The following is a 24,529-nucleotide window of genomic DNA, read 5'->3' as shown; positions in this document are numbered from 1 at the left end:
CACTATCTCAATTGTAAGGATTGTTTTTTACCAATCCCAAAACATAATGGCAGTCAGTGGCTGTTCAGTTTAAGGAGCAGTGACAGGGTGTGATAAGACATAGCGGAGTTAAAAACTCTTATCTGGCCTACGAGCTGAATGCCATCTGGCTCTCTGCTCACGCTGACTCATGACACCGCTTATTAGTCCCACTGGAGGGATAAAGAGAGCGGGAGATTTTAAGAAAGGGAGAGAAAAGGGAGGGAAAAAGAGAGGGAAGTAAAACAGATTAAGAAGCAGAGGGCTGAGTGTAAAGGAAATACGACAAGACTGGAAAAGGCAAAATTGTCAGTATGTCAGGGTGCAGCTCGCAAAAGATGTAGGTAAAAACAGGTAAGAAATGTTTTAATGTTATCCGTTAAAACATTGTTGTCAAGTGTTTTCCCAGAAAGCACTTGAAGTTTTTACTTCAAGTTAAGGCTCTTTCAGCAGTTGAATTTCCAGTTTGGATGTAGAGCAGGAAACAGTTGAACAGAATTATAACTGGGGGAAATTTCCAGGAGTCAAATAAGAAGAGGCAGAAGTAGGAGAAGAAATTTCTAAAATGGCAGAACTTTTTGATGAAGCACCTCCAACATAGTCATATTTGTTGTTGCTAGAAACTCTTGATTCTGCGCTGCCCTGTAGAGGAGGAATGGACATACGCAGGAACAGATGGTGGCGGTGGACTAGTGGCAGAGACTTGGACTATGGGCAGAAAAGGTCTCTGGTTCGTCTCTGGTTCGACTCTGGTTCGTCTCTGGTTCGACTCCACGGAGAAAAAACAAAAAGACGAACCTGGATTGATCGGTCCCAAAAAATCCAATAGGATTCTCCCTACCCTGTCTAGTGCCCCTGAGCAACGCACCTTACTCCCCCAACATCTGCTCCCCGGGGTCATACATGGTCGCTCACTGCTCTGTGTGTCCTGCACCAGATGGGTCAAAAGCAGATATTAAATTTCCCTACAATTGCATGAGTGTGCCTGTGCATGTCTGTGCATGTGTTTGGGATAAATAAATGTATCTTAATCTTAATATTGCTTGAAATGGACGTATCTCTGGTCGTATACACCGGCTTCACAAATTAGCTTTAAAGCTAGGGTTGGTAATCCTGAAAAAGCTAGCAAGAGCGTGTTACAATATGCAACCCATAAATCCCACCCCCTCCCATCAGCCCTATTATCGAAGCTGCGCCCCCAAAACAAATTAAAGGGCATTGCCTGGCAACTGCTAGAAGCCTATTTTTCTGTGACTCGCTCGCTAAATTCTGGTTGTAATCTCCGTTTCTGTGGTGCATGTACAGATGTGTTCATCTGCCTTGTTTCGCTTTTCTTTTTAGTTAACTCTATTAATCATTGGTGATCATGATATTAGGAGGATTTCGACACATAAGATAAAGTGTTTCAGTGACAAATTACCTTTGAGGGTGTGAACAGGAGTCTGAAAGTGGTGATGAAAGATAAGTGGAGAAGATGAAGGAGTGGTATGTAATGTGCTGGAAACAAGGGGAGGGAGCCGGAAAGTTGCAGGGGAAGTGGTGTGGAAACATAAGAAGAAGAGATGGGGAATGTGAGGAGAGAGAATGAAAGAGAAGAAGGGAAGGAGACACAGGTGGTGAGGAGGGTGAGACGCTGGTGAGCAGCTCGATCTCCCATGGTGCCCGGCTGGTCAGATCCAGCAGACAGATAAATGACCCCCTGTCAACATAACAATGCTCCATCCCATCCTCCCCCTCCATCTCTCTCCCCACCGAGCAAGCCCCCCGCACCCCACCCTATTAGGACAGGTCATCCATCAACCAGCAGACTCGGCCCACCACACACACACACATTTTGACCTGTTAATTGTTATCATTCCAAATGAAGCGAAGCTGCACCTGGCACATCTGAGGGGGCACATGTCACCTCTCCTCTCGTCACACTCGTCCCTGTCCATTTCCCAGGTCCCTCTTCTCTCCCCTTCTCTTCTCTGCTCTCTCCCTCCCCTGCCCTTCTTTTCAACTCCACCTCCATCTACTCCTCTTTCCTCTCATCTCCTCCCAACTCCCACCATCTGCTCTCTGTTTTCCGTGTCCTTGTCACCTTACCCATCTTAGCCAGGTAAATGTCACAGAGAGAAGTGATAAGTCACAGAGTGCTGTGAGGAAAGACAATCCACTTTATTACACAGCTACAACACCTGCTGGGGCCTCCGTTTGAATTATATACATCGTAATTCATTTGAGAACAATCACTTTGGAACAATGCATGGTTCAAAAATGACTTTCTGCTTTTAGATCTTTGATAGTTCAATGGTTTCAGTCTGTCATTTCAAAACATGGGGTAAAATCTAGAACCAGAGTGTTGTGGATATTTGTGGGCTGACGCAGACACTGATATTAGGGAGTAAAACATTTCTGATACCAAAACATCTGGCCATATTTGTCAATGAATCCTAAGAAGTAGTCAAACCCCTATGACAAAGAAATTTTACCGTTTATCCATTAACTTTATTATGAATAAATATAAACAAAGATAAAACACTAATTGAGAAGTAATGAATTAACAATTTCTGGAAAGAAATGCATGATTTACCTCGGATTATTTTAGCCTTTTGTACTATTTGGTGAAGACACCCAATAGTCACACACATACTTTCAGTGTGTGTGTGTGTTTACTGTACTTGTGAGGACCAAGACCTTACAGAGTGAGGACATTTTTGGTATGAGAGGACTTTTATTTACAGGTCCTCACTTTTCCTAAGGGCTGTTTGAGGGTATGGTTTCAGGGTTAGGTTGAGGTTAGGTTTTTATGGATGAGGTTAAGGTAAGGGGCTTGGGAATGTATTACGTCAATAAGTGACCTAGGGTTAGGACAGATAGATAGAAAGATAGAAAGATTAGATAGAAAGTACAAGAAGTGTGTGGTGGTGTGTGTGTGTGTGTGTGTGTGTGTGTGTGTGTGTGAAATGACAGATGTGGTGACATCAGTATAACAACATGTAACCATGTGCAGATGCAGATGCACATTCAGGTTCATCGTGTCTTCCTGAGGATTCCTTGTGTCAGCTGTGAGAACTTTAACACAACAACAACAACACAACAAGAGGCCACACACACTACAAGTGAGTAAACAAAGACAAGTTGTGAATATCACATTCACAAAACAACGAAACGTAGTAAAGACACTTTTTTCTGAAGGGGAAACACGGGATCCCGCCGCTCGCCTCCGCGCTGCAACTACACACAACCGAGCGCTCCACCGGATCCACTTCATCCGGTGCAAACAGAGAAACACTCACCGAACAAACTCCAGCCGTCACGGTTTCGGGTTTCTAGAGAACCGAGACCCGTCCTCTCCTCGGCCGGTGACAGCAGCCTTATTCCAGCGGTGGAACATGTGTCTGAGACGAGGAGAGACGGATCCTTTGTTGCGTTAAACCAGCAGCTCCGCTCACACAGTCACAGGTAGTGAGGAACCCGAGGATCAGTCTCCATTTACTCCGCACAACGGCCGCTGATTGGTCGCCTACACCACAACATAGCGTCACGCTCTCCTGCTATTGGCTGAGACTCTCGTGGTGCGTTCACGATTTCTCAGAAAGTCAACAAACCCATTTCTAGAGGAGTTCATGCCATTGTATGTGTTAAAAGTTTATGTAAGTTGATACAAAAGTTCTCATTGTGCATCATTGGTTTATACCAATTCTACCAATATTACTATTACTGCTATTACTAATACAGCTGTTACTACGACTAGTAGCACCAACTACTGAAGCATAATAACAATGATACAATTCATAAGTGAGCTTTTTCAATAACTTGCATAACTATTTTGGGATTTTTCAGATCCATGTTGGGAATAATCTTGTTGGAATTTTTATGTATTATTGAGATCATCTGTTTTATCCAATGATGACTGCTTTATTTCATTCGAATGTATTACATTCGAATGTTATGCTCCAAATCAAATATAAGTTCAACAGATGTTTTGCTGCTTTTATTTCAGATAATCACTTTCAACTGCCTCTACATCTTCAACTTCTGTCACTGATTCAATAATTTGATATCCTTCACCAGTAGACACTCTAGTTAGTTAGTTAGTTAGTTAGTTAACAGATAGGGGGATATTCAGTGCCACAGCAATGCACATTCACAATTATTCTTGCAAACCACGTGCCTGCAACAGAGCAACACCAAAAGCAAACAGGACACATCAATATGAAATAATAATAATATTAATAATAGTAATAATAATAGAAACAGTAATCAAGAATGTGTCATTAACAAGAGCAAAAGAGCTGGCTAGTGGTACAAACTCGTATTTAATGCTCCAGGTACTAGGCTTTCAATGAAGCAGGCCCTCCTGCACAAAATTGACCAGTACCTTTGTCCTGATGACTTAATGTTAAGGTGGCATGTGAGTTTATATTTTTAGAAAGTCGTGTTTTTGATCACTGTGAATAATTTTACAATGTCATTATAATGGTTTTATATCATACATTATTATAATAGTTTCATATTTATATATTGGCCTATGATCAGTGTTTTATGATAAAAAGCAATGTCCACACCTATACCTGGAAGGTGCCATCCTCCCCATGCTTAAGTTCTCCGATCTTGTGTACATGTCACACTTTGGCCTTCAGCACCAATTTCACAACTCAACCAATCAGTGGCCTGTCAGAATGAAGTCAGTTCAGATGCATAACTGCAAAAATCAAGAGTGATGTGCTGTAAAATCTGGATCTCAATATATTTAGCTTAAGGAAAACAGAGCAGGGCTGATTGATTTGCATCTGGTCAGTGTGTGTGTTTGTGTGAGTGTGCATGTGTGTGTGTTAATGTGTGTGGCGCTGTTAGTGCTTTGTCCAACCATGACCACGTATGATGATAGATGATTCCCATTATCCATCTACTCTCATACATTGATTAGTTCGGCTGCAGGTATAACACAAGCACTAAACAGAGATAAACACAAATCGATACTTTTATTGGCCTCTAATGTCTGAGCATGAAAATTGGATATGAGCCATGAGGAAGCAGAGTGTGCGTGTGTGTGTCAGAGTGAAGATATGTCATCGCTTTATCTTACACGACTTGTTTAATTACCTGAATTTTTAATTATAACATCATGACATTAAAACCAAAATTACACCTTTGCTTTTCTATTAGCAGCTATTTGGCTCCTCCCTCTGGTACTGGTAGGTAATAACAGCCAGTTCCTTGTCATTGGTTTCAATCCTTTCATTTCTATTCCTTTAGGTTCTTGATCATTTTAACATTATATGTATAAAATAAAAATAAATTGTCAATCTACTTTTTTGCTATGTCTGTTTAAATACATGGTATTTAATATGTGTGTATAAACATAAGGAAAAATATACATATATCTAGTTTTGGGTTGTTAGTCTGGGTTTAGGTCAATTGTATTTTATAATTGACCGTAGATGTGAATGTGACAATAAATGTTTGTTTGTGTCTTTATCTTTTGGGCTGCAATTGGTTGGTGACCTGTTGCTGGTGAAACCCTGCCTCTTGCCCAATGTCCAATGGGATTGGATCCAGCTCACCCGCCACCCTCGGGATAAACTGTATATGATGGATGGATTCTCAGCATCTATGGCATAGACATTTCCTCAGGGATTAATTAAGCTGTGTTTTTATCTATAAAATGAAAAAAAAGGAAAAGATTTCCTCTATGCTTTACTTAAATCAACAAAACAAAAAATGTTTTACTCAAGAATAGTGTTTTTTCCATCATATCGACAACTCTTAACTGTTACAAACAAATACGCAATACTTTTACGTAGGTAAAGAAATGCAACAATAAATTGGATACTATGGTTGAAAATGGATTTTATTTACTTTTGTTGTTGAAAACAAACAAACAAAAAACACATCAACAACTCAGCTGGCTAAAAACAAATCTTCCAGGTTTCATTCGACCCTGCATGAGGCTGCATCCTGTCTACAGCCTGAGGAGACAGAGTTGCATACAGACACTGAAATTAGGTTAAAACAAAAAATAAAAATAAATGAAATGTCCAGTTGTCTGTTCATGTCACATTTTGGCCTCAAGTGTTACTGCGATAAAACTGAAGACATAAAAAGCCATTAGTGTTTTTTAGCAAAGCATGGACATTAAAGTGAGTCAGCAATTTTTCTCAAGCACCAACTTCAACTCAGCAGTCGCAACAAGTCACCGGAGACTGGAAATCAATAACTATTACGAGTTACAGCACCTCGGTTTGCCTCCGACATAATACTGCAAGGAAGAGGAAAAATTAGAGCGTTCAAGAACATCCTGTTTTCTGTAACTGGTAAAATAAATATTTTAAAACATGAAAGGTGGGAATTTTCAAATTATCCTTTGAAGATTGAGTGTGCAATGAGACAGGATTTTACATGACACAAGGATTTGTCCAAAAAGGCGGCGGTTTACAGGGATTTTAGAACAAGAGATAACTTCAAAGAGCCAATAGTAATCAAGGAACGCCATTATCAGGTTTATGATATCGATTTGTAAAAATGATTATCAAATTTTTCAGAGATAGCTTGAATTGTACATTTACTATCCCATGCCCACAACTCTATTCAGTAACAGAGAAGGTGCAATTTCTGGATCTCTCGGATTCAATCTTTAACAATCCACTCTAAGCTGAGGTACCCTGCACACATTCCAGTTTTTGAACTCTCAAATTAAAACACTTCCAATTGGATATTCAAACAGGTTGCTATGAGACCCCAAAATACCCTTGTCAGACACTATAGAACTTTGTAAACACGTTACAGAAACATCCTAACGTTGCGAAATGGAACACTTTTAATGATTACGCTGTAAAATAATGAATCAACACTGCAACGCAACCGTAGACGAGACGTATTTGTGCTGCAGCTTTTCTCAGGTTCCCTGTACAAGCAAATGTTTTGAATGGCAGCTCACAGCAACATGCAAGTGCAGGAAGAAAAAAAGAAAAAAAAAGAAGTCACGCAATGTCAATATTCATGTCAACAGTCCATGTCAAAACAAGGTTAAATTGCACAAAATGAAAATCATACATGGACCTAAACAAAAACAAAAAATACTATATATAATATGAATATACAGTATCTATATTATATAAACACATTTGGACATCCTTCACAGCTACTGACAACTCTAAAATATATCTGCTATAAGAACAGTTGCGCAAAATACCATTTTAATATACAGCAATAATTGTTTTCCTTCTTTTACAATGTACAAGTTAAAACTGTCCACACAATAAAATGCAAAGCACAAGCCCCTAAAAGGCCACAAAAGTGCATGTTATCAGGTCAGATGGAAGCCACTGGAAGGAAGGACTGGCAGGAGAGTGGGAGCGAAGGCTCCCGGTGTCGCAGGGTAGCATCTCTACACTCAGTCTTGCTAGTTTTATAATTAGAGGAGGGAAATCTGGAGTAGATATTTATTAGACATGCAGGCACACACACACAACTGCAGTTGCACAATCAACACGCACACAGTAATGAGCGTGAAAGTGACTAATGTGTTAAACTCACAGATGAAACCCCATAAATATTCTCCCACTCCAAACGTTTCCCCGACACGTCACATTATATTCAAGTAAGCCACAATGTAGTTACTTAGTATCGGTGCCTTGTGGATACTCACTGACACCCCACAAAGGACACAACGCTCTTGTACTTTCACACAAGATATTTTGTATGTCCTATGCTAGTCTGGTATTTGATCTCTGTTCAGCTTTTAACAAACCATCAACTTTGCAGGCCAACTTCCGCTGGGCCGTGTCGCCGTCGGGCCGAGCTGTAGAGGAATCAAACACCGAATGAAAGTCAGCTTTTCAAGCTACTCTTCATAAACACCAGCTAGAGTCTGTGGACGTCACAAGACGTGAAGGGAGGGGAGGGGGCAGTGCCGTTTGTGAGGGAAATGCTTGAAACCACACTTTCTGTAGTGCAAAAATTAGTGGGTTTCGGTGACGTGAAAACAGTGACGTCTTTGTTTCTCACATTCAACCTTAAATGAACATTCCTCAACTGCCAGCTATCTCATCATACAGTAGTCTTACAGCACTGAAGCGGGGGCAGACAGTTTGTCTGCACCCGGAGAGACTCTTGAAACGGACCAACAGTATATTTAGTAACCATCTTTCCTGTCAAGTTCAGTTCCCCCCGATATCTCTATGAAAGTGAGGAACTGTTTTTGATCCTTCACTTAAAGGAAGCAAGCTAAAACACTTTTCTTTTAAGGCCACTGAAATGTGCGTAATTTTTTTCCTTCAGAGGTACCTTGTGTTTTTGTCTGTGTCCTTCACTCTCTTGTCCCCACCCTTATTACCGTTTCTGTAACCTATGGCGCCCTCTATCCGTTGCAGCAGCCTGATGAAGGGAACTGGGGGTGGTGATGCTGATATGATAACTATTTTTTTCCCCACCCTTGGTCTACATGTGATTTCCACATGTCCTCTCCTGGTCCACTAGAGTTTCTTCGGTTTTCCTTTGGTCTTCATTTTGCCAAAGGGCATCCTTCTCAGTCATTTGCAAACCGTCTCCCTCTTTAAACAGGAAGGACACGTGCCAGGTGGCTAACGGCCCAACAGGTACAGTACCACCTCATAGGTGCACATCATGATGGCAGTGTTGGGGATTTGTCTGACGAGGTGGGTGGTCAGGCCGCGGTACAGCGCCCGGTATCCCTCCTCCTTTGGTACTGTGAGCAGAGTTTGGAAGAAGGAGCGATACTTGCTGCCCTCTTCTCGTAGCCGCGTTCGTATCACTTCTGCAATTTGAGAGGAAAGAAAGAAAATTGTGTTAGATGTCGTCGTACTTATCAACTGTGAGTGTACGCTCCTGGACCTGCCTAGTCCTTTACAAAACAAGCTGCTAGATATACGGATGACTCAATGTCCCAGAATGCCTTTGCACAAGCCAAACTGGAGGTATCTGAACTTCTGCATTCAGCCTTGGTGGAGAATGAGAGTGCTATTTATAGCATAGGTGGAGCATGATATTTTCCAGTCACAAAATGTGAGTCACTGCCTCACTCAAAATGCAACATGTCATAATGCTACAATGCCATGTGACAGTTTGTATTCCATAACAGATTCTAACAATTAGAGTCGCCTCACTAGTTATACATGTTAGAGAGAGTCAGAGTAGTTCAAAATGGATTGTGGGTATTTAAGATGGCAACTCTGGTTCTCTATCAGAAATCTGAGGAGCGTTGTGCTCAAAACGTCGTTGGCATAATAATACCCCAACATCTATACATCTCAATATTGTTCATACATTATGCATTTAAAAGCACTAAAAATGTTGACACAATAGAATACTAACTGCATTATTAAACAATAAGGCCACATTCCATGGGGTTTGTTGACAAAAATATATATACGGAATATCATTGGCTTTATCTCTGGAAAAGGTGAGTGAGAGAGAAGCGTACCATGAGGGTAGGCTATGGAGGTGGCACAGGTCTTGGAGGTGGCTGCAGCGAGCATCATGCCCACAAAGTCTGAGGCATCTTTGACCGACTCTTCCTCTTCGTCCATGCTGTTCTGGGCCTTGTACTCCAGCAGTTTACGTTTGATGCTCTCATAGATGACAAAATGGACAACAGTCTCTGAGATGCCAGCGTATGAGGCTGACATGCCCCGGTAAAAGCCTCGCAGGCCGTCCATCTGGTACACCCGCCGCACGCACTCAAACGCATTCATTGGCCGCTCACCCCGGTTTCTGTAAGGATAAATAGCCTTTTAAATCAAGTCTACAAACACCATGTTTAAATTCGCATTAATTTTGTGAAGAGGAGTGAAGTTCCTCACCTGGCATCCAGCTGCAGACGCGTCTTTATCAGCCAGATGGGGTTGGTGGCTGTGATGGCGGTGAACCCTGGGAAATTCAGAGGGGGTCAAAGGTTCAGACAGAGGCAGAGACACGTGGAAGAACACAATCTTATCAAGTGAACTAAATATTCGATATGTTGCAAGAACAGTGAGACAGTGCTTCACTAAACAGGATCAACTTGCTTCCGTGTTTCACTTTTGACCAAGCTATCTCTACTGGGTCCTTATGGTAGCAATATTATCTGGGTGTGTAACTGTACCTCCACCCAGATGTGCATAATCTGCCTGTGTAAATAAGTAAAAGAACACGCAAATCTCTGCTGAGAGAATTGTGGACAAATGTGCAAATACATGGATAGATCTGTGAATATGTTATTCAAGAGAAAATCACTGTATTGATGACTAAATTTGTATCTTGTTTTCAGACAGAGATACACACATATCATATTGATCCTTTTCATGTGAAATGCTCTGCAGGTGCATGTAAACCAAACAGCTAACGTTAAAACAGTGCATGAAGGCTGCAGCTCTACGCTGTCAGTACTTTTTTTATTCATCTTTCAAAAATAACTACCTGGGACATCTGCGGGTATTGAGGTCAAGCAGAAACTTGATGGTGGCCTCTTAGTTTGGCAAAATGTTATAAAACTTCCGTCTGATTCATTTATTTTTAAATGCTGATGATTTTGGTTCTATTGAAAATCTTTAACAATTAAAACATGATCTCATCCTAAAGAGCATACAGAGGAGGATTTCAGAGAATTCATTTTCACCTGACTTTATTTCATGATCTGCCATAACATAACTGCAAAGAGGAAACACAGTGGGTTTTGACATTGCTCAACATTTTAAAGTTAAGCAATATGAACCAAAGGGGCACACTTATTAGTCGATGAATGTTTCAATTTGTATTTATTTACAACATTTAACAAACCAGTGGTTAACTGGTTAGATACTACAGACAGGCTGATGGCCTGATACTCGCCCAACTACAAAAGCAGGGAGATACAAGATGGGGTCTGGAGGAGATTCTTCAATTATTCAGCAGGACTAAAGTGGAAAGTCTCTGGTGTGGAATGTCATGTAGCCTTTAGTTCCTAATGGTGGCAGGCAAACTTGTTCTAAATCCATCTGTCGTCAGAGCCAACCTCAATGTTTGCTTAGTTTGAAACAAGAGGTCACTCGAAATGTAGGTTGCATTGCAAATGCATTGAGAATGCTATGTGTGCACAGAATATACAGTATATGAAGCAGATGTGAGTGTGTGCATGTGTTTGCTTGGACTGTGTAGAGGGGAAGTAACTTTGTTAAGCAGGAGCAGTAGGCAATGTATAGTAATGTGGAGTTTATTATGTAGTGTGTAAAACTAGTTAGTGAGCATTTTGTATCATTAAGGAAATAACACAAAGTCTCAAACTTTCTGATGTTGATGATTGACAGAGAAACCAAACATGGCTATTTGTGGAAAACTGCTAGACAGGAGCAAGTCTCTAAAGAGGCCTGAGTGCATCTAGTCTATCAGTGGGACAGAGGAACCCTACGTTAAGGCAACTGCGTGAAGAAGAGGTGAGGACACAGGTCTGTTGCAGAGAGGTAGAGAAGAACAAAAAAGAGGAAGGAGAAAAAAGAAGGAAGTAGCGTCTATGGTGTGTACTCACGAGGGAGGGGCAAAGCTCCTCCAGCTCCTCCCCGCTGCAGCTAGTAGCCTGCAGATATGGGGGGCTCAGATGGCGGGGGTGTCCCACCCAATCACGCAGGGGTGAAAGCTTTACAGTAAAGCCCTAAAATAGACACAGGCTTTTCTGTACCACAGTCACACACAAGCAGCAGTCACATCCAAACCCCAACCCCACCAACCCACCCCCCAAACCCACTGGTACTGCACATGGAGAAGTGATGGGAGATGATGAACTCACCTCCCCACATCTGTCCCTAAACTCTAAGCCCCATGCCCTCCAATTTACCATCATTTGTTGAATGAAGTGGTTTTGAATTTATTTTATTTTTCAAATTATAAGAATTTACTCTTTATCAACTGGAATAAAGCAAATGTTGACTGAACAGAAGCCAACCCAATCCAAACCTCCAGCTCCGTATCACAGAAGCGAGTAAAAAAAAAAACATAACACACAACAAATACAAAGGCAGAAATAAAAACTGAAGTTGTATATTCTTCATCATCAGTTTATAGTCTACACATCAGTGAAAGAATGAAATCAAAATTAGGGAAGAAAATTAGAGGCAGGTTAAAATGCTAACCTTGTCGTTAAGAGGGGAATGATAGTGATGAAAAAGGAGTCAATTTTGTGACCATGTGATGAGGTATAGCTAAGTGAAGTGAGACAATAAGGTGGAACTATCAATACAACAAAGTCTGCCCCATACAGCTCTCAGGGCAAAACCTGATTCTCTGGAGAAACTGGGATTTATTTAAAAATAACATAGAAATGTCCTTAAACTGAGAGAAAATTGAAAAGTCCTCTTGAATGCCACAGAACACGACACTCGTGAGTAAAAAGGGAAAATAAGTTTTTGCAATTGCAGAATGCAAACATTTATTGTCTGTCTAAACATATATCCTAACATCATGTTTATAAGCAAAATATTACAGAGATGCCCATTTAATTTAACTTCATAGGGAAAATATAATTCCAAGTTCGAATTTGATTTCTTTAATGGAATTTTGATTATTTTGCTTAGAGTATAAATCTTATTAGGTGACCTTATGAATGGGACAACGTGTGCTCATTAATATCTGATCTGATCATTTGTTTACAAAATATCACCAGTTTTTCCTCAGAACCAACTATATATAGATATATAAATAAATGTGACTTAGCAAAGACTTAGCTGGTGTGTGTGCTGGAATGTATGTTACCATATAAACCTAAAGACTCGAGCTAATGTTCAAAAACGTCAATAGGACAACACAAAGTAACAAATTATTTTGTTAAGGGAAGTGAACCTCACTTGATTTCATGTGTAGTCATTTCTTTAAGCATTACGCAGATACTACCGTATATATGTGCATTGGAACATAATGAGTCTCATGTCTACAGGGGAGTTTGACCTACATTCAAGGCAAATATGCTTTAGATTAGGTGTAGGAGAGGAAGATATGTCGGAGTAGAGTCCAACCAAGCCTCCCTTTCCTGGACTACAAATGGAGCGAACCATTCAAAGTAGAGAGGCAGTAACTCTTCAAAGTTATGACACGGAAAAAGATATCTGGCATCTGCGTTCAATGAACCAATTCAGACACAAAGGTTTTCTGTAGTTATGCTTCTTCCCAGTGCTGAACAGCTCTGGGAGAGTGAGTGTGGAAAATGTGTGAATATGAACGACAATGAGGCAGTTGTGTAGCTCAAGACGCCAGAAGACAGTTGTACGCCACTTGTGGCTTATGGGCTGAGGTATTATATAAACATGCCTGTGGGCGTCACTGTCATGCTAATGAGGATGTGTATGCAACATCAAGGGAAAAAGACACTATCCTTAAAGCATGATGTTTATTTTTAATCCCTCCTCGATACAATGTCTTATGTTTACATAATTTGCTTTATGTATCTGCGCTTTAACTGTGTGTTTTTTAAGCTGATGTTAAAAAACGATCAGAAAAATCTGATAGAAAAACTGATGAGAGGAGACTCATGGTAAAATCTTCAGTATATTCAACGCCCCTGAAAATACAATTAAAGTCATGAAAGGCTTTTGGATGATGGAACAAAACCAATTCTCCTCTAAGAGAAACCAAGATGAGACACTAATGGTATTGGTAAATGATGACAGAGTGATGACAACCTTCTGGAGCAGTGACAAGGTTAGCATTTATTTTAGGCTGTCAACATAAAATCTAATTATTTGTCATTATTTTACCTTTACTTTTTTGAGAAAATGAGCAGAGGGAAAGGGGGGAGGAGTGTGTCAAGACTAAGAAATCTGTAGCAGAAGAACCTAAACCTACAAACCAGCAGCAAACACACTGCAACAAGCAATGGTGTTATCAATACAAATGAATAACCATCATGAACTTTCTAATATTCATAAAATAATCACCATGGTTTTCATCATACCAGTGTAAAGAAATGGGGTGCTACCTGACGTGTCCGCCCAAGTGCCAGGGGCCCCGGTTGACCTTTGGGGACAGTGCTCTCTCCTCTATACACACACACAGAGCAAAGAAGGGGGCCCAGACCACACTGTTCAAGTAACAACTGGGATGTTAAACCATTTACAGAGTCCTCTGGCGAGGCCTCAAAATTAAAGAATAAAAGATATTTAGTAAAGAAGGGAGAGGAGGATCAAATAATAATAATGTAAGACATAGGGGGAGGCAGGATAAGGAGAGGAGGAAAGCACAACCTAAGCTTTGAGGACCACGTGTTTTTCTTCTTTTTGTCAAGCACATAGAAATACTGTACATGCAGCACAGACATGGGTAAACGTCATCAGTGACATTATAACTCCTAACTGCTTGGCTGCTGGGTTTCACCTGGTTTTAGTGCGGATGTAAAGGTTCTATATCCTCAAACATATGTGAGCTGTAGAGACACCATGAAGACACAATATACGAATAATAAGGGTGTATGTAGAGAGGGGGGGGGGGGTTAGAAAAAGATGAGGAGAGTAAGTGGTATGTGCTGGTTTCAAGGTGCCCGTTTTTCTTAATTGCCAGGTATGAGAATAACTCTGTCATGTGAAATCATTTGATTGTATAAAATACAGTGTTTGAAACATCGATAAATGGATCTTTTGTGGCCAATTTTCACCATGGCCAAGGTAAAGGTCAATTTGATCCTAAGAGTCTTAAATTGTGCTTTCTGTTAAATCCAGTATTGTCTTTATTTAATATTTCTAGGCATAGAAGAGCAACGTAATATCTAGTCATAACAGATACTATACGTTAGCTTCTGCATGCTTTAGGTATTGACTTTTAGCTTTTGTTGTGAAGATCCCACCATCTCACACATGTATATAAAGGAGGGGTAAAGGGATAAATGAAGAGACAATTTAGCGATGTTTAAAAACAATGAGAAAACTCATGATGACAAACTGAAAAACATGTTTTTTCTTTTTTATAAAACCCAACATGACTTACACTGCCCAGGCAGACTGACAGGCAGATTTAACAGAGAGAGGGATAGACAGATTGAATAGACAGACAGACAGAAGGGCGGGGGAGAGGGAGCCGTCATTACCTGCCAACCCAGCAGACACCATGTGCACCTGGGTAGAGTCTGGCTCCAGTATGCCATTCAGCTTCTCCTTGGCTGTTGAATACGCCGCAAAGTAGATCGCCCTGTGGGAAATAACACCATGATTAAAACAATGAGAGAGATGGGATTCTAAGAAATTTAAAAACCCTGGATAAGCTGACTTAGGTCAACTACGGCTACACAGTAATGAAACCGTGGAAAAAAAACACTATTCATCCTCATTAGATTCTTCAGTGTGAATTGCACTTTAAAAAAGGACTGGAAGCATTAGCTACATACTTAAAAGCAAACAAACTGTGTAAGTTTTGTGGTTCATATATAAAATTGCATTGATGTTTTTTCCAAATTACTTGAATCTAGATGCAGTTGAAATAGTGCATGAGGGCATGCAATAGAATGAATTGGCCAGCTAATATGCCACAAATGCCAAAAATGCCACAATTCCTCGTGGTCTGCCGCTTCTGTTAAACCAACACATTCCATGTCACAGTTGGCCACAGCCAGACAATAACTGCCTCTGAATGCATATACAAATGTAATGCCAGTGGGCTACTGCTGTTCAGGTGCAATCCTAAAGGCCAGGTTGTGTTCTGTTGTTGATGTGCAATTCTTTTGAAATGACAATAATTTCCTTATTCTGATTCTGATATTCTTGCCAATTTCCCAAAAAGTAGTATTATTTAGAATTATTCATATTGCATTATTGTTGCATAGCCACAAATCCCACAAAACAAAACCTGTGTATTCCACAATCTGGATGTGGCCTACCACTTTCTATTGGCATGTGCCACAAGGAAGCAGTGTGCCGGTGGAACACGAGTATCATACCACTAGAGATCAGCACAGGCTACTGAAGTAATCGGACAATACCACTGAAACTAAACCACTGAACCACTAGTGGCATATAATCAGCTACATTCCAATCCCTGCATTGCTGCTTTAGTGCGTCTGTGTGGCACACTTTAATAGCAGATTTATCTCCCATGATTCTCCCATGAGTCCCACACTAAATAAAGTCACAGGATTTAGTCATTCCTGCTGAGTGGATCTAAACCCTCGTGACCTCTACTCCCCCGGCCTCGCTCTGAATCAAGAGCTTGCATGCACAACATAAACGTGCTGCTCTGCACATGAATCACGTGATTGGCTGGGAACGTGCATGTGCATCTCCAATACATAATGAGCGATACTGCTGGTGCAGGGCATCTCATATATACGTGTGTGTTGCTAATGAACACCAGCAGCATGCCCAGCGGAGCGCGCTCTCCTTAGCATCAGAAGATGTTTTTAGCACTCGAGCGTCAGAGTGCTGTTTCCTAATTATAACAGGAGAGAATGACTCTGCAGCCCAGCAACCCAGAACTTTACTTACACATAAATATCGTTATAAATCTGCTACTCCTTTAAGTTATATTGCATGTTAAGTTCAAGCATTTACCTAAATTACTGTGATCAGTAATTTGGAAAATGTTGCTTCTTGCTTTTAATGTGTGTCTGAGACATTTCCATTTGGATTTCAGAGATCAAAAAATTAGCAAAAGTCTATCTGAATGTTGATGTGCATCCTTCCCTATACTTGGAACAAAAGGCTGCACCACAGGCAAATCAATTTAAATTTTCAAATCAATTTTCAAATCAAATTTCTATTTAAAAACCAGAAGTATCCATTGATAATATAATATAATAACCCTATAATAGAGATGTTCCAATCCTGGTACCACTAATGAAAATGCCACTGATACTGCTGAAAATGACAGGTTGAACATCGTCGAGAACACAAATCAATGGACCAATCCTTGACCACGTCTTTCAAGTATTTTAATTTCAACCAGAAAAAACTTCAATATTCTTTTCCGCTCCAAAACAGAGGAAAAGTGGTGATGCACTGCCGCGTACTGTTTTTAAAGTGGCGGGGAAGCAGTGATTTTGAAAAGCTAGAAAGACAGCTTACAAACTTGTGACAGTGGCATACAGCTGTGAAAGTACATTATATAAGTTGTTATTTCTTTAAATGCACTGAAATGGATCAGCACTTCACATGCAAAGTCCAGGTATTGGAATTTGTATAAGAAGGGAAATGGTATCAGGACATCTCTAAACGATGCCAAATGAGCTATTGTGAATTAAAATAACATCTGAATAGAGGGTAACTAAAAGGTATCCACAAGCTTATGTTCGATATGTCAGTGTCCTCATTAAAGCAGTGTCTTCAAATTTAATATCGCAAGAAGTACACTGTTCTGTGATACAGCTTGAGTAAAGTGGTGGGGGCAAGTACAAGTATCCATTACATATGTTACGATATACCGAACCCAGCCTGGCACTGCAGGAAAACAGGCGACATCAAACTGCATAAAAAACAGGGGAAGAGGACATATGTTGCCAAGGAGTTCACCAGGTTAATAATTTATGTAAAAATGTCTTCCTATATCACAGCTAGCTATAGATGTCGTGACCAGAAAACAAGCCACCACTTCCACAGCTGGACAACTATCCCACAGGGTGAACACACACACACGCACACGCACATGCACATGCACATGCACATGCGCGCGCGGGTATTTTCCACCCCACAGAGAGTCTGCATCAGACAGAGCCGGACAGCAATGACAGTGAAGAGCCCAGACTTATAAATTAATACAGGCAAATCATGACAAACACTGTGGGAGAGATGGAGAATATGTAAAGGATGACTCAGATACAGAGGCTGCAACGAACCAACGGGAAGAGGATGACAATGGCCATGTGATGCAGCAGTAGCTAGGGAGAACTACACAGCTCCGGGAGGGGGGGGGGGGGGGGATTGAGACCAGCACAACTGCCTAAATGAAGAACCCTGATGCGATGATACACAACAAAAACAACAACAACAACAGTCACATGATGCAAGCGTCATAGCTGTCTGACGCCTGCTGCTGCTGCTGCTGTCTCATTCAGATTGTAACTCCATTCTGACTCCAGGCTGTTATGCAACCAGCTAAGCTAAGAACGGGAGGACCTGCTCAATTCGACTGGGATTTGAAATTGAGATTTATTTCGTATAAATAGACTATTGTATCTGTAGTATATAGTTAGTATTTCTGTCAGTTTAACGCCATTCATTTGTGTATTTGTGACGTACTATTGCAGCCAACATAAGCTCCAATTGAAAGAAGTTTGTAAAAAAGATAAGATCAAGATACTAGGGCTGCACAATATTAGGAAAACATGCAATATGTGATAACGTTGTTGAATTTTGCAATGATGATAAGACTTGCGATAAATAAACAAATGCTTAAGTATACAGTGTTAAAGTCTTTCTGCTTTGGGTTTGCTGCTGACATATGCAGACACAGAAAAAATATATATAAACTATTTCCATTTCAACAGCTTGGTTTAATGGAAAGCCCACCTGGCTATGGACGCAGGGACCACAGAACGCTCCACGGCGACTTGCAGTTTCCACTGTACTAGAATTTAGTTGGAAGGCAGATGCGACTCACAACTGATCTGAATATCTTTAATGTATTATCTAGGGCAGTAGGGCTTCATCTGATTGTCCAAATACATTGACATGCAGAGTGTGAATGCATGGCACATGGAACAACATTAATCACAGTTCAAGCAGTGATGATATCGGTCTGATGGACAATTTTAGATATATCGTGCAGCCTTACTAAATACTACACAACAAAATGCAAAATCTAATGTTGAATGTAAAGTAAAAGATGTAAAAATGTATTTACTCCATAATGACAGGTGGACAAAATGCATCAAACCTTTTTAATGTTTTAGTTATCGTAAAAAAAGACAACCTGGTCATAAAGCCTGAAACATGCTTCTGCGACTGCGTCTGCGTCTTTTCACGCCGCTGTGGCGCAAGACTCGTTTTCATTCATGCTTCCCCAACCGTTGCGCGTCTTACAAAGCAATTCCGCGCAAGAACACTAGGCGGAGTAATGCTTTTTGTCGAAGACGACCTTAGAGACGCCTTCTTTCTTCTTCGTCGATTGTTTATTTAGATAGCCACTGCGGCTCCTCGTAGCCTTTTTCTGGCGGACAAACCGGCCAGTCAGTGACGGGTTATACAAGTGGTCATACTTTCGGATCTCTTCTGCCAAGTGCTCTTCTATTTGGTCCATATTCGTTCTTCTAAATCTTCCGTGATTTCTGCCGGTATTATGGGGCATGAAACCGGAAATGCAGCTCCAGAAGGGATGTAGAGCAGCCCAATCACAGCCTTGCGGGCTGAGTGAGCTTGCGGAGCTTTGCCGTAAATTTTAGAAAAGGGGGTCGACACCCGTCAGCACGTAAGGAGGGATACAGAAGCACGTAAGGGACCCGGAAGGGCTCTTGCACTTACGGGCCAGTGAAAACGCAGAAGCATGTTTCAGGCTTAAAGTCTAAAGTCAGCAGGAGAAGACACACAGCAGAACACACCCAGAACACTGAAGATAAGATGTGCACATACCTGGAAGGTGCCACACCTACAAGGTTGGGTCCCAGTCCTCTGAAGAGTGAACGGGGCCCTTCTTTTTCTAGAATTAACCTGCAGAGACAGAAAGCATTTCATTAAACATTTAATTTCGGGTTTCATTGGTCATTCAATCTTGGTGCAGAGCAAGAATACAGTACATTATATAGATAAATCTCCATGTACTGTTCTTTATATTTTTTTACACAACTGAGCAAATAATAGTGCGATTGTCTGGAGGGCTCTTTGCTGTACATGTTCCTGTGTTTTTTAGAAGGAACACAGAGCCACAGGACATTGAGAGAATGTCCATCACAATATAGAGGTCAACCAGTAGAGACAGCATTTCATTTGGCACAACATCTCTGTTGGTAGCTAAATTTAAATCTGAAGTGGGCGCCCTAAGCAAACACACCAGTAAATTATAACTTCTAGGACACCTGGACTTGAAAATCAACAGGGTTAGAAGCGTTATCATGAAGACTCCCTGGATTCATCTTGTTCATTTTCTGTTATGTTCAAAGACGTGTGTCTCCAGTTTAACTCGGTTAGGTCCTGGCTTACAGTACACCTTGATTCAGTGCACTTTTTCACATAAGCTGATACATTTTAGAGATCTCCGGTCGGTACATTCCTCCGCTCAATTACTGTTGGTCACTGTTACAGTTTCGGAAAGAAAGCTGCAAAGAGCATTACCACAGGCCAAGCTAACAGCCCATTCCAAACATGCAGATTTAGAAAAGGCGCTGCACTGGTACCAATAAAGCAAGACACAATACCAATCTTTCTTGGAGCAGTTATGTAGCTGTATTTTGTTTGGCTTGTGGTTTGGTTGAGCTGAGCCTTCCAGCCAAGTGAGGTTAGAGTGTCACTGCTTTCCCCTGTTACAACTCAAAACACACCCTGGTTTAGAACATACCCAGCTTTAAAATGGAACCAGGCCTGCCCCCTACAACAAGTCCAGCTACTTTGACTTGTGTTTTTTTCTTTCCCACCACTATTCCTAAAACGTCTTTGGTTCCCCTCTGTATCATATAATAGTGGTGTACAGTTTATGCTCTTGTCTCAAGGACAACACCAGAAGCTGTTTTTTGTCAGCACAAGACCAATGTTGATCCCAAAACAAAACCCAGATTAACGTCAATCTCTGGAAGGAAGGCATCACAGCAGTGTTGTAACACAAAATCCTGAAGATAGTGTTGTTAATAAAGGCTCGTCGTGGCAGGGAAAACTGACCCAGATAAAAGTCCCATTTAGTGCAACAGCCTGTGAGAACAAATCAATTCTTCAGCCAAACAAATGGAAGAAAAACATCAACCATGTGACAAAGAATTAAAGCATAAGATTAGAATTTGTCAAAGACGCCTAATTAGCGAAATAATTTATGCAAGACCTTGGCAGTGGAAAATACCTCACACAGCAGCTTGTAACACAGAATACATTGAATACTTATTTAAAACACTAAATCCAGCTTCATTAGTTATCTGTAGGCTCAATACAAACACCTCACCAGAGTCTGATTCCCCTATACTCCCACTTCATATCTTACTGGTAACTTTCCACAGTGTTTGATAAGAAGAGTAATAACATGTGACACATTGTGTTGCATTTCCTGTGTCTATTTGTTACACAGTAACTGTAAAAAGAAAGGTTTGACTTTTCATCTGTTGCACTCCTCACATGTCTTGGTGGTAGATTCTGGTAGATAACCCTAACCCTCTGTCAAATATTTCACCAACAATCAAAACAAAAAACCTAAAACCTACCACTAATGTCATAACAACCTCCATTTCCAGTTTAAGACAGCATGTTGACCAGCTTCCGTTTGGTTAAAAGCATTGATTGACCTGTGAGATTTGGTTACCAGTATTGCACTTTGAAAAGCCCTGGTCCCATACTGATCATGGCATAAGGCAACACGTCAGGATTTCCTTAATTACTTATAAACTGTTAACATGCTAGACTTTGTTTGAAAATTTGCTTACACGGGCAGAATAAGTTCTGATGTATCAGTTATAGTATATGTTATAATACTAAAATATCCCACACAATATTCATTAAAAATCCTTGATGACATAGAGTACATTAGCATTCTACACCCATATCTGATACCAGAACTAACCTTAATATGGTTCCTTTTTAAATTATACCTTGTCAAAATTTTATTTCAGTGTCATTGTCCTTACTTGAGACAGTGCAGAGGCCCTGGCGGAGCGACACGGGCCACACTGGCTCCATTGACGGTGTTGAGGTGCACTTCAGAGATGTAGAAGGTGACGGAGGAGGACTGTAGTCGGGTTTTCACCACCTCCAGGGGACAAGTCAAAATAGCCCCCACAGTACCTCCACATCTACAGCGGGAAGGGGTCCACAGGAAGAGAGGGAGCAGAAACACAGGGGTTGGTGGAAGAAATTAGGAAAAGAAAGGAGGGACAAACATAATAAACACATTCACACTCTTGCTTAGCATTTGCATCGGTCATAAGTGAGAAGGAACAGAAAAAAATGATGTGCATGTAGTTTAGTAATTAATTGTAGGATCACTTAATTTCTATTTTTCAAACAATCGGTGCAAATGTTTATTGTTTCCTCTCACTGTTTTCTTTGTTAAACCATTCCTCAACACTGGTCTCCTCAATCATCGGTAACACAATCTATTATTTCTGTCTGCTCTAAAATTATCTAGGAGAAGCCACTCAAGCCTACACCGTGACCTGCTGTTGTGATACTGCAATGTGTAAGATCTCAATAAATGCTCAGTGTATTAGTAACCCGTGTGCTGACCTATGTCATCTGAGGAGGCGTAATAATCAAGAGTGTTGCCTAGTTGCTGACAAACACAAAATAAACAAATACGTTGCAGTTCATAAATGAACCGGTATTTGAATAGTCCACCTACAGAGAGTATATGTAACATTGTGATCAGTGAAATGTTACAAATGTTCTGTAAACTCACTCTAGCCAGGCTATCCAAAATAAAGTGGAACCAAGGAACCAAAGGAACTGGTGATCATATTACGTAGACTTTGACCTGCACTCTGACAGATGCCACCAGCAGCATGTAAACAAACTAAGACGGATCTCATTCCGATCAGTGTCCCCCTCATTATGTCAACACATGATCCGTCAATTTCTGAAAATATATCATTGTACCATCTATCTGGCTTACAAAGAATTGTGGGCTAATTTAGGCCAAATAAATCAGAGACCCGCAGACGTTATTCTTGCCATTAGTTGATCCAATCTGCTTTAACAGAAGGCTCTGTGCTTTCCACAATAAGACATTGTTGACTATTGTGACAAATCACAAAAGTTACTAGTTTTAGTCGTACTGGTGTGAGCTAACGTCCTGTTGGCAGCGAATTCCTCGCGTTGCTCTCTCTTTAGAGAAGCAACAGCTATATCTTCATGCTCACAGGCAGCAATGACCTTTGTCCTACTTCCAGGGGCTACAGCGGCGGCTGCATGTATGTGTCTGACAGTGGCTGTGATAGAGAAAGCTGTGTGCCCAGGCTGCCAGCTCAGATCAGATTCTGTTTTATATAGATAGCAACACAGTGTGAGTTGTTTTTTATGTTTTAGATCCCTCATTAAAGAGTTAAGAGTGGAGTCCTGGTGCGATAAGATTAGCATATTTGCATATCTAAGGTTTGGTGTGAAAATAAAATAAAAGGTGTCAGACAGAGAAAGAGTAGTTTGATTGAAAACAAGACATATTAAACGCAGCAATCTTGCTTCTCCTTAACTTCCTTCATGACTTCTCGATTTGGCCTGTTTACAAAATTGTGAGTCAAAATTGTTGCAGATCGTGGAAAGTTACACAACAGTGGAAAGTTACATAACAGTATGTCTTTTTTATTGGTTTTGGGAACATAAATGATGAGAAGGATGTTTGCAGGTTAATGCACATCTGTTGTACCTCAGTGTCCTTGACAAAGAAACATTTTGAAACCCCTAAATAACCCAAAAAGTGTTACAGAAATTGGGGTCTCAGCATCTATATTATATATATAATGTTTATTCATAATGTTTAAACACAATATATAGTTATTAATCCCAATCTTGGTTCAATATATGTATAGAATTTGCATCATTCACCTGATTCATCCATTATGTCCTTAAAATGCTAAATTTCAGAGAAAATGTCAGACTGCAGAGGACCTGCATCAAGTTACAGTCAGAGTAGCAATGAACCCGGAAATGGATTTAACTTGTCTTCAAAATAAAGTGTTAACGGGCTGCCACTTAAGTAAAAACACGGTATTCAAGAGTTGATGAACAAACCCAAGTTAAGGCACAAAGTGGAAACTCTGAATCCAAATTTAAGCTTTAATCACTTTTTTCTTGTGATATTTTCCATTAACAAATAAACATATTTTGAAGGGCTTGACAGGAAGTGTCACTCAAATACACGGGTTTGACACTGACGTGCACGCCGCTGGCTTGGTTGTAACTGGAAAACGCGCACGCGCTGTGCAGAAAAAGCATCCATTGCTAAATAATGAGTAAAAGCAAACAGCACATCTGTGTTTCGACCCCAAAAAATAAAACACGACACAGGTTGTGTGACTCACCCTCCGGCGAACAAATGAACCAGTGTGTCCCGTTGGCTCATCGTTGAACATGCTCCGCGAGCAGCGCACACAGGGGCCGCGGCAGAGGGGCCACACACGGGCCGAGAGGATGCGACCGACCTACGGGCCAACGGCGTCGATGAAGAGGCGCTGAAGAGGCGCTGACGGCGGCTGTGACGGCGAGGGCTGTGGGGCGAGTCTCCGGTGAATCACGCTGCAGTGAGGCCGAGTGTCCTCCGCGTGTCCCCCTACCTCTGACACAGATACCCCCCGTTTGGCCACAGGACAAACCTCCGGACAAGCGTGAGCCTCAGCGGGAGAGTCACCGACAAAACAATTCTTCAGCACCGACGATCGTTTTTATAGCTCATCGTCTTTTTTTTTACTCCTTCGCTGTGATCGCTGCAGCTCGAGAGAGGCAGACCTCATAGTAGTTAC

The 24,529-nt window shown here is 41.0% G+C and overlaps 2 protein-coding genes across 2 annotated transcripts in view; both read right to left on the bottom strand.

The window, feature by feature from the left end:
- LOC133968875 (SPRY domain-containing SOCS box protein 4-like) overlaps positions 1-3,487 on the bottom strand; it is a 68,815-nt gene extending 65,328 nt beyond the window's left edge. The window contains exon 1 of the mRNA XM_062405116.1: positions 3,300-3,487. The gene's annotated coding sequence lies outside the window, so the exon portion shown is untranslated. The remainder of the gene's footprint in view (positions 1-3,299) is intronic.
- A 2,352-nt stretch (positions 3,488-5,839) lies between these two features.
- LOC133967991 (solute carrier family 25 member 36-A) lies at positions 5,840-24,529 on the bottom strand. Its single transcript, XM_062403750.1, has 7 exons — positions 24,092-24,529; positions 21,704-21,868; positions 19,515-19,592; positions 15,047-15,147; positions 9,828-9,894; positions 9,449-9,738; positions 5,840-8,782 (listed from the first exon to the last, which is right to left on the bottom strand). The coding sequence occupies exons 1-7, from the start codon at positions 24,130-24,132 to the stop codon at positions 8,589-8,591; spliced, it is 936 nt and encodes a 311-aa protein (XP_062259734.1). The 5' UTR covers positions 24,133-24,529; the 3' UTR covers positions 5,840-8,588.

Source organism: Platichthys flesus, chromosome 14 (assembly GCF_949316205.1).
Source record: "Platichthys flesus chromosome 14, fPlaFle2.1, whole genome shotgun sequence".
Classification (NCBI taxonomy): Eukaryota; Metazoa; Chordata; class Actinopteri; order Pleuronectiformes; family Pleuronectidae; genus Platichthys; species Platichthys flesus.
This window is presented reverse-complemented; position numbering and strand designations above follow the sequence as displayed.

What these genes read in the sequence shown, in the direction of transcription:
- LOC133967991 (XM_062403750.1), bottom strand. Translation starts at nt 24,132, where the DNA reads ATGAGCCAACGGGACACACTGGTTCATTTGTTCGCCGGAGG. An exon ending in GTAGGTGTGGCACCTTCCAG is followed by an intron (nt 15,148 to 19,514) that starts GTATGTGCACAT and finishes TATTTCCCACAG; the next exon opens with GGCGATCTACTTTGCGGCGT. An exon ending in CTCCATAGCCTACCCTCATG is followed by an intron (nt 8,783 to 9,448) that starts GTACGCTTCTCT and finishes CTCAAATTGCAG; the next exon opens with AAGTGATACGAACGCGGCTA.